The 10,785-nt window shown below is 55.0% G+C and overlaps 1 protein-coding gene across 1 annotated transcript; it reads right to left on the reverse strand.

Moving 5' to 3' along the window:
- Nucleotides 1-546: 546 nt before the first annotated feature.
- PROC (protein C, inactivator of coagulation factors Va and VIIIa) lies at nt 547-10,486 on the reverse strand. The gene is given in 9 exon segments (NM_001013849.1): nt 547-1,445; nt 2,550-2,667; nt 3,562-3,701; nt 5,641-5,775; nt 5,881-6,018; nt 6,131-6,155; nt 7,606-7,772; nt 9,024-9,114; nt 10,433-10,486. Coding segments are annotated over 8 exon segments (1,371 nt in total). The 5' UTR covers nt 9,094-9,114; nt 10,433-10,486; the 3' UTR covers nt 547-867.
- Nucleotides 10,487-10,785: the final 299 nt, after the last annotated feature.

A 10,785-nucleotide genomic window follows, 5' to 3' on the forward strand; every position in this document is an offset into this window, starting at 1 on the left:
AGGCCACACAGTGTTAGATTACTTGTATGACTTTAGACTAATTGTCTTGGCTTGTCTCACCTCTATCCCTTTTTATTTGGTACATCCTCACTTCTTTCTCTGTCTCATTCAGTTTTGCCTAGAAGGTTGGGTCAAGATAGAATCTTTTGCTTACTGCTGTTCATGATCGTGTGAAATGGTTCCTCAACAGCTTCCCCAACTACACTATGAGCTCATTCTGAGCGGAAACAGTACCTTCTGAGTCTCTAGCTACTTCCCCAATGGACTGATAATGGACTCCACATCCAGCAGGTGCTCAACACAGCTGCCCGTCAAGACCAGTGGAGAACAGACCAGGGGCACAGGGGTTTGGGAGTCAGATCTAGATTTGAATCCTGATTCCACCACATAAACCCTCCTGAACTTCAGTTTCCTCCTCTGTAATAGGAGTTCAAAACCACTGTCTTGTTGGGTTTACTGTAAAGCTCTGGCTTCCAGATCTGTGTTTTGTGCAGGCTCCTTCCAGGGCCTTGGGAGAAGCTCTCACAGTTTTACTGTCAACTTTTTTTTATTTTTCAGAAAGAGAGCCCCCTCCAAATGTTATCAGCCTCAGATCCCACCAGACTTGGACCTACTACTATTTCCCATCCCACAGACTTGCTTTGGGCGTTAGATAAGATTGTGTTCATAATATGTGAGACATGCAGTAGATGCTCCACAAATGTTACTTCCCTCCAGAACAGTCCAGAAAAGGGATGCAACAACAGACAGAACTGTAGCTGGTATGCTTGTCACATGTCCTCTTTAATGTTTCAAATATTGCCATTCAGCAATCCAGCCCCCACTCCATGAGTGGCCTCTGGGGTTCAGACACAAGCCTGAGGGATGCTAAGGTACCTGGTTCTCGAGGGAGGCCTCCTCACCTCTAATGTGGCTGTGGATCCAGTCAAGGTAGCGGCTGACTTTAGTGTAAATGCCATAATTGTGGAGGCGCCCACAGCCCTCGCCCCAGCTCACCAGGCCCACCAGGAACCAGGTGCCACGGAAGGACGTAACCATAGGCCCCCCACTGTCCCCCTCACAGGCATCCCGTGAGTCCCCAAGGATGCCCGCACACAGCATGTTCTCAGATATCATGTTGTACATGGCCTGGATGCACTCGTTGTGCGGGGCCACAGGGATGTTGATAAAGTTGAGGACAAAGGTGCGGTTTCTTTTAGTCTCACTGCGGTAGCCCCAGCCAGTCACCACGGTCTCCTGGCCAACCTGGGTGAGCTCACGCTCTGCAAGGCCACTGTCTGGGAGGCAGATGGGCACGATGGTCTGCGAAAAGATGGCAGGCTGGGCCAGGTGGAGCAGTGCGATGTCATTGTCTGTGGTGCTTTTGCTGTAGTTGGGGTGGATAAGGACCTCTTTGATGTCCACATCCATCTCCCCCTTTTCCCAGCGCCGCAGGTCGTACTCCCCTGCAGGGCAGAGGAGCAGTCAGAGTGGTTGTGTATCCCAGGCACTGTAATCATGAGGGCCACGAGTCCATGCCTCAGATCCCTGCCAGCGTAACCGCTGTGGTGTCAGTCCTCAAGGGGCAAAACGCTGGAATTCAGGACTCGCTCACTGATGGAGCAGTGAGGCCTGGCAAGCCAGCAGCAGTGGGCAGTCAGCAGGGAAGCCTGGGACATAGACTGGAGCCACAAAAGGGAATATGGAGCAACCACAGTAGAGAGATACGACTCTCCTGTGAGTGGTGCTGGCCTGAGGGTGAGGTAAGGACAAGCCACGATGGGGATGGAGCAAGAGCAGCAAGACCCAGAGAGGACCAACAGGACACAGGCTCTGCCAGGGAAGAAAGGTCTGGATTACACACAAGAGACAGCAAGGCTGTCTCCAGCAAGGTTGGTGGCTCCTGGAGGGGTGAGAGAAGAGGGGTGGGGTAGTTGGAAATCCTAAACTGAGCGCCACTGGAGGCAAATGGTCTTTGGTTGTGCTGGAGGTAATTGGAAGGAATATGAATTTGGTCATTTTCAATGTACCTTTTCCTTCTTTCCTGCATCAACAGTGGGGAGCCCCTGCCAGAAACTGATAGAGTGGGGCTGGGCTTGTGGCCCTGGACCACTGCAGGGAGCAGCTGGGGGAAGCAGGGAAGATGCTTGGGCCTCTGTGGCCCAGCTCTGTTCTCATCAGTCTGTGTGAAGCCTGGCTCTGAGACCAGGCCATGTAGATGCCCTGTGGGTCTCTGCACCTAATGGTGCTGGAGCTCTGCACACACAGCCTGTGTCATGGGAGTGGGAGTGCAGACACAAGTGTGTCTGTGTGAGCCACCCCCACTCACTTTGCAAACATATGTGTGTAAACACCTGGGCACCAGATTTGAAGAGAATCCCCTACCTACCAAATATCAGGTGTCACTCTGCCTAAAATTCTACCACAGGAGTGGCTGGGGGGCACACACAAGCCTCTTCACCCCAGACACCTTCCATGGAGCTCAAGCACCCAAAACCTGGCTAGCCTGTCTGGTGCCACCCCTCCCTGAGGCCTCTGGTGGCCCCCTCCTGCCTGGCCCCAGCCCGCACCGAGCCTGACGATGAGCTTCTTAGAGTCCTCCATGCAGTGGGCCGCAGTGAGCACCCAGGAGGTGTGGATGAGCACTGCCCCGCAGGCCAGCTTCTTCTTTGAGTCCAGCAGGACCACCTGGAATGAGAGTGGGCAGTGACATCACAACAGTACCCCTGATACTCTAAGTCAGGGCCCGTGGTTTTCAGCATGTCCCCAGTATGGTCCTTAAGCCTGAGGCACTAGCTGCATAGGTGGATTTTCCTGGGTTCCCTGGTCACATAAGCATGGACTTATGGTCCTTCACTGGCATTTTCTATTTCTGCTTGTTTTACAGAGTTGGCCTGTTGCAGGGCATATCTGTGCCTCTGCTCATACTGTTGCTGTAGTCACCCTTAGCAGCACCCAGAGTGTTCTACTCACCCTTAGGGCTCAGGCCAGGATCAAATTCTCTAAGATACCTTTGAAGCCTGAAGGCTACGTTGAGTATCCCCCTGAGGGTTGCATCAGCCCCTATCCTGCTGGCCATCCTTGTAGGTCCCACCGAGTGGTTGTGTTTAGAGGCCTGACCCTCCCTGGGTCTATGAGCCCCCCAGGGGATTGCCCTGCTTATTGATTTCTGTATCCCCCATTGCCTGGGATCAAATAAGTGTTAGTGTCCATGATGAGGCTGGAGAGGTACCTCAGGGTCAACCTTCCCCTCCCCACTTTTCTTAAGCAAAACATCTCTCCCATTAGGCCTCTGTCTAAAATGCCACATGCAGCACATGATCTTTCCAGCTCTTTGTTAAAACTATTGCCTTCCTGCACATCTGCTCCATGCCCCTGTGCTCCACCCACCCTGCCCCAGTCATGACTCCCACCAGGGACCTCCAGCTTTCCCGGCACAGCCCCTCCGCACCCCCCACCCCCCACCCCCACCCTAAGTGAAAGCAGCATTCCTTCTCTCCATTTGTACATCCTGACCAGGAATTCCCAGTAGGGGCTCAGTGATTCCTGACCCAACAGCTCAACAGCTGCCTCTCCTCTCACCTGCCAGGGGCTTTCTCCCCTTCTGGTCACCTTCCCATTGACGAGCCTTGGATCTATTTGGTCAGTTTGGTTTGTGTCACGTTTCAAGTGCTTGCGTTTCTTCTCCATTTGCTTCCCTGGCCTCCCACAAGGGAACTTCACTGAAGATAGAGGGAAGCTAGTGAGTTCCTGCCAGGCACTACTCCCCAAGACTGCCCTCTCATCTTTGCCCACTTCCTGCCTGCAGGCTAGTTTGCTCCACCTGTAGGGTTAAAGGGGTATGTGATGCTCAGGCACCCAAGGCCAATAACCTGCAAATCCTCTCTGGTTAGTTGGTCAGTCAACAAACCATGCCACCTAATGGTAAGAGCCAGGCCAAGCAGCATCACTACCTCTCTGTGTGTCCTTGGACAGGTGGTTAAACTTCTCAGAGTTCAGTATACCCAGGACTGCTGAGAGTAATCCAACATAAGTAAAGTCTCAGGCTGGGATGCCATCAAGCCCTTAACACATGTAAAAAATTATGGGAAGGAAGTGGTGGGCATTCCTGGAGAGCCCCCAAAGTAGCTCTGTGCATAGTTGTGAGGTCCTCTGTCAAGAGAGAGCACAGGACAGAGAACTGAGGGATGGGAGGGCTTCCAGCATCTGTTCATGATGCGCCATTTAGGTTTGATAATAGGAGCAGTGGGCAGCCATCAGAAGGGGAAGTGCTTAGCGGTAGAGAACAGAGACAGATAACAGCCACAAAAATCCAGAAGCTGGACATGGTAACTGATATGGCTGACTGAGAAAACAAAAACCTTAGCCAGTAATAGAGGATTCCAGCAGCAAACTGCTTTTATTACAGAACCCCTCCAGAAGCCTCAGTATTTCTGAAGGACACAGGGTAGGTAGGACTAGACAGGAATGCTGAGTTTGGAAAGGAAACTGCTAGAGCCCTAGACCCCTGTCCCAGGTGCCCAGTGGCTAGATTCTCCTCTCAGCCCTGTAAAAGACCATAGGTGTATTCTCTGCACAGGGTGAATTGAGTTAGAGGCTGTGATCTGGGACTCCAGCCACAGGAAAGAGCAATGTGCAAGGCTGACCGGGGGAATCACACAGCCATCTGCAGACTGGGCAGACGCCAGGGGCCTGGAAGGCAGGCGGGGCCCACTCAAACATGAGCCTGGAAGATTCTTCTTAGGAAATGGCCTAGAGACCTGAGGAACTGGGCAGTAGGGGTTCTGCCAGTGACCTGGGCCACCCGATGGTCCCGCAGGAAAACCCACAGGCCAGCAGGTGCACAGGCATTTCCTTGTAGGTTCCTGTGAATCTCTAATTCAGAATAAAATGTTAGATATTTCTTCCCAGTAAAAGAATTGGAATATAACGTTGTGGAAGATCCCCTGAAAGAAGAACACGAAGTCAAAGAGGTGGAAAACAGAAGCAATAACAAACCTAGAAGAGCAACCCAGAGGAAAGAGATCTGAGTCACAGGAGAACCAGGACAGAACAGAGACACAGCAGGAAGGAGAGTATCAAAGAAATGACTAAGGAAATGTGCCCAGGTGGTAGATATCCCACCTGAGAAGGGCCCACCAAGGGCACTGTACAGCGAATGACAAAAAAAACCCACCCTGAGGAGCAACCTGCTGAAATTCATCATAAGAGCTGTAAAATTCTCACTTCCTAGGGCATATACAATTTTGATAAAATTTAAAATGTATAGGAAGGAAAAAGAAAAGAAGGCAGACTCTCCTGTCTCTGGTTCCTGTCTCTCCTCAGAGAAGCCAAAGGTGAGAGGGGAACTGGGATGCCAAGCTGGACAAGGTGTCTTCAGAAAATAAAGCCATCCAAGGTAGATGGAGGAAGATGCTGGAGGCCTGGTCCACTACAGCTGCTCCGAGTTTGGGAGAGGAGCTCCCTATGGGCTCATGCTCCTCCAGAACTGTCCCCAGGGTGAGCGGGGGCACCTGGAGGACGGCAGGCCAGCGAGGGCAAGTGACCCAAGGGCTGACTGCACCCCGAGCCCCGGTGCAGCCTGCAGCCGGTCTTCTCGCCCCCTCCCAGGGAACCTCCCTGTGCCCATCCCAGCACCGGGACAGGGGGGGTGGGGCTCACCTGCGGGCTGGCACTGCAGGTGGTCGTCCCCCAGCCTGTAGCCCGGGGCGCAGCTGCAGTGGCGCCCGCCCTCCTCCTCCAGGCAGTAGTGCGAGCAGCCGCCGTTGTCCAGCGAGCAGTTGATGTAGCTCACCTCTGGGTGGATGGGGGGGAGGAGGAGCAGGAGGGCCGGTGGCACGGCGCTCCCCCCGCCCCCTCCCTCCTGGCCCCCGCCTCCCCTCCCCGCCGCCCCCCCCTCACCGTGCTGGCAGAAGCGGCCCTCCCAGCCCCGGCCGCAGTCGCAGTGGAAGGCACCGATGCCATCGATGCAGGAGCCGTGTCCGCAGCACGGGCTATCGCACGCGTGCTCCGGGGGCAGGGCCGCGCACTGGTCCCCGTCTGCGACATGGGAGGAGGGGCGTCACTGTGCCGCGTTTTCCCGGCCCCTGCAGCAGCTCGGGGACCCCAGCGGGGCGGGGGCGCGGCAGCTTGGGATCTAGAGCGCACTCACCGACATACTTGGACCAGTAAGCCAGCTGTGGAGGAACAGAGACAGGGTCTTAGGCCATCAGCTCCTCTGCGCATGGGGGAGCCCGTGGGGCGCCTCCTGAGTCTGGCCCAGGTGGGGCTGCAGGGGGAAGGGCTTCTGGACAAGAGGGCTCTAGCCCTCCCTGCTTGCCTGCTGCCAGCCGCTGGTGAAGCTGCCCGGAGGATGGCCACACTCCTTGTCGCCTGTGGCCCATCTCCACCCACATCCCATGCACCCCTCCATCCCCACCCCCCAAACACAGCTGGAAGCCCAAGGTATGGACTGTTTGAGGGAAGGGACCCAAATCCCCCACCCAGCAGCTTTGCCTCCTTCCAACCCCCATCACTCCTTTAGGCTTTTCTGGGCCTCTCCTGTATGTGGTCTTCCCCTAAGCCAGTGTTCTCAGAGTTGAGACCTTGTTGGTCAGATGTTGATTGCTGGTTCAGAAGATCTGCTTGTCTATCCAAGTCCCTGCCACTGCTGCTACTGATCTGGGACGCCACACCTGAGATCCATGGCTGGATGCCTACAGCATCAAGCACTGTAGCAGTGGCTCTGCCCTGCTGGGCCTAGGAGACTTAAGGTAAGGTGCTCAGATTGTGGCTGCAGAAAGTCTTTTGGGTGTGTGTTGAAAGAGGCAGTGGGGATTGAGGCAAGGAGGTAGCAGCTGAAGGGGCAGAGCAGAGCTGCCCCCTTAGCCTTGGAAGCACTAAACGGGAAGGAAGGGCATCCCTACAGACAGCTTAGCATGAAACCCCAGGTGGGAGCACAACTCCTGGTCTTACTTGCTCAAGTAAGCCCCTGGGGATGCAGGGTCTGAGCCTTGTATCAGAGAGCTACTTCCCTTCACAATCCATCCTTCCACCTCAGGGCTGCTACTATCAGGCTCCAGGAGTCAGAGAGGACCTGGACTCTTCCTTCTGATCCCCTGAGCAATCAGATTTTGCCCTTTGAGAATTTGAACTGAGGCACAGAGGGAGTGTATGTAGACAGACATCAGGGAGTCTTGGGCCACACACACCCTGATCTGCAGGTGCATGGCTGGAAACAGAGACGGGGCATTTTGGTCACAGAGAACAGGGGAGGCTGTAGTGGCCAGTTTTGGGCAGATGGCAGGCTGAACTTCTTCAGTGGGGTTTTTGGGAATCCCAGCCTAAGGATTCCCCAAACTCTCTATTCCTGGAGTTAATTGCAGAGTTCTTTTTTTTTTTTTTTTAATTGCAGAGTTCTGTTCCTTGCAGTCACATGTGCCTGACCAAGACCATAGGGCCAGTGTCCTCTTCATTCCACTCACCCCCACACCACGCACAGCAGGCTGAATGGAGAAGGGGTTGGTGCCCATTGCCTCCCCAGACTCCCAAGAGGGCCTCAGCACTGGGGCACCAGCTTGTTCCTCCAGACCCCTGCTGGCCACCAGCCGACCCCTGAGCCTGCACCCAGCCACTGGATGGCCTTACTGTGTCATCCACATTTTGGAAAATCTCCTTAGCCTCCTCAAAGTCACAGATCTCCTCCATGCACTCCCTCTCCAGGCTGCCTGCCCGGATCTCCTCTAGGAAGGAGTTGGCACGCTTGCGAATCCGCAGGACTTGGTGGGCGCTCTCGCTGCTAGAGAACACTGAGCCTGGTTTGGAGAGAGGGGAAGCTCACTTAGAGGGAGGGGTCTGAGGTAGGGGCCACTCTGTGCTGAGCCCCAAGAGGTGTTCTTGTCTCAGGCCTTCAGGACTTAACCCAGCTCATCTGCTCTCTTCCTCCACACACAGTGGATAGCCAGCCTTGAAGGATGGGAGAGTTGGCCACTCAGAGTGCGTGTACTGGATAGACAGCCTTCCCTTTGGACCCAGCCTGACCTCCATGGGACCTTGAGCCACTGCCTTTGCCTCTCTAAACCTGTTTGTTCATCCAAACACAAGAATGAGATAATGGTGTCAAACAGCGCCCAGTGACACATGTTGGTGGTATGCTGTTGTTATTAGCAGGACCATCACCCCCGTCTCATTACTCTCAGAGTACCCCTGTGCAACCCTCTGTTGACACCATCCCTCCTCCCTCCCCACCTCTACTTGACCTCCCTCAGTGGAGCAACTCCTCTGCCTTCCCCTCTGCTGGGCAGACCTGCAAGACAGCAGACCTGTCTCTTGGGTTCTGAGAGGAGTCTGTTGGGCCATGCTGAGGTGGAGAGACCAAGTCAGGGGAGTGCAAAGGCCAGGAAAGGAAGGCATCTGACCCAAGTCTGGTCATAGGAGCCAAGTGGATCACGGGTGGGAGTCGGTGGGCACCCCAGGCAGACAAGCAACTCAAGAAGAGGCTCAAATGCCAGCAACAGAATGAGTGTGTGGTGGGGAGCTTCAGGAAGATGCCAGCAGCTCATTCCCCCTCAGGGCTGCTGCACACCCTGTTGGTTGGGGTGGAGGGGGGAGGGGGAGCTCAGGGAGGGATGGGGCAGGGCAGTCACTGTACACGTGCCTTGGAAGGGAGGCTGCCCTGTGGCAGCAGCTTGGGTGGTGGCCTCATGGGGCTTTCACAGCTGAAGGAGTGAGTAGGGGGAGGAGAAAGGCCCTGGGGACTCTGCAGCCCACTCCCAGACTGGAGGAAGGAGCTTCAGGACTTGCCCTCCAGGGGCTCCAAGCTTTTACCACAGTACTCTGCTGTCACAGGTACCACCACCCCCCTACCCGCCTGCCCAGATGGGGGCAGCTGCTGGATGCCAAGAACTGGCCAGCAGGGGACTGTCAGGCAGTTCCTCCCCACGGTGCCTCTCATGTCACACTGAGGCTCAGAAGAGAGGCTGCAAGGTAGAGGTCCTTGCACAGGCTCCAGAGAAGGCTGCCCCCAAGGCCCCACAGGTCCCAGCGAAGGAGGAGAGTGGCCTTACCAGGAGGAGCTGCTGTGCTGCAAGTTCCGCAGATGGTCAACAATAGCGAGAGGCTTGCGAGCTGCCACATTCTGGAGTTGCTGACACCTGTCTGAGGAGGACTTCTGAGCTTCCAGCAGCCCCACCAGCTCCTGTTCTGCCTGCTGCCTGGTCCCCAGATGGGAGCTGAATGTGAGGGCTGCGGCTGGGGGATCCCTGTTCAGTAGCCAGACAGTCACTGGCACCTTGGGGTCCTTGCCCGGGTAGGGCTAGGGTCACAGCAGTTGCCCAGAGTTTGAGGGGTGAAGAGAAAAAGTGGAAAGGGCACGGAGTCCTAGGGAAGATCCAAGGGGCCTCAGTACAAAAGGGCCATGGCAAGTACCTTCCTTGGCCCTGTTCTTTGTGCGGGTCAGGGGGCGGTGCCTTCACTGATCTAAGAGCCAGCCTAAGAGTCAGAACTAACATTTATTGGACATTCATGGTGTTTTCCAAGCAATTTGTGCATGGTGTAGAAGGCCAGCCACCAAGTCAGACTACTTGATGCAAATCCCAGCTCCAGGACAACAACACGGGGTAAGATACCTAACTGTTCCATGCCTCAGTTTCCTGGTTAGAAAAATTGCATATCTGCCCTATGGGGTTATTGTGAGTATTAAATGAGTTAATCCACAGAATGCTCTTAAGACAGGGCTTATACACACCAGATGCTCAGGAAATATTAGCTCTTATTATCTCAGTTAAAGCTCACAATGCCCATGAGGGAGGTATGGATGCCATCACCCCATTTCATAGAGGGCACATTGAAGCTTAGGGAAGGGAAGTGGCTTACTGAGAACCCACAATCAGGACATGACGGAACTAGGATCTGAGCCCAGGCCCATGTGGCTCCAGGCCTGGATTCTTATCCCCTGCCCCAAACTATTGGGTGTCCCACAGAGCCCCATCAGTAGCACTGGTGACAGGAAACTGAGGAGTGAGCCTTCCACTGCCTCCAAGCCTGGTGGATCAACCTGCTTGTCCCATCTGCAACCCCCCCCCCCCCATCTGACCTGACTTTCCATCTTCACTGACTCCCTTGGTGGCTGCTGCTGACTTTTGTTTAAATCAGACCCCCAGGTGTAGAGGTGGGGATCAGGTGGGGAGAATGGAGAGTCCTGGGCTCCAAGCTGGCCCTGACAACATCCCTGGGCCCTGGCAGTCCTCAGATGACTTCCACTTGCCTCAAAGTCTGGGAAGAAGGTCCGTTGGACTGTGGCACCCAGGCCTGAGGAATGCCAGCCAGCGCCCTGGCCTGGCTGGTGGCAGAGCCCGGAGTTCCCATTCGCCCAAGCCCTAGACAGCCTCTGGAACCCTGGCTGGAGGATTCAACCTTAACATCTGCTCATCCCTCCTCCATCCTCCTCACCAAACCTGCCACGAAGTGGACTTACTGGGGTGGGCCGGGAAGAAACTGCTCGGTTGCTGTCCCACCGCCATGACAGCCTGGACTTTGAGTGAGTTAATCCATAACCTCAAATATTTGCTTGGCCCTCAGTGCTGAGGCCTCCCCCTCCACAGATAAACAAACAGGCTCCTGGCTCAGGATGGCCCTGTTTGCCCAAAGCCCACCTTTGTCCACCAATTGGTGCCATCCAGGAGGGAGGGAGGTGAGGGATGGGCAGTGTCAAACTGTCTACAAGTGCAGTCTCATTTTGACCTCAAAGTGGCTGGCTGAAGGAGGAACATTGTGTCTATATTGCAGATGGGGACATTTTTACTCAGAGACATTGTAGTTTTCCCCAGA

The sequence above is a fragment of the Canis lupus genome, chromosome 19 (assembly GCF_011100685.1).
Source record: "Canis lupus familiaris isolate Mischka breed German Shepherd chromosome 19, alternate assembly UU_Cfam_GSD_1.0, whole genome shotgun sequence".
NCBI classification, from domain to species: Eukaryota; Metazoa; Chordata; class Mammalia; order Carnivora; family Canidae; genus Canis; species Canis lupus.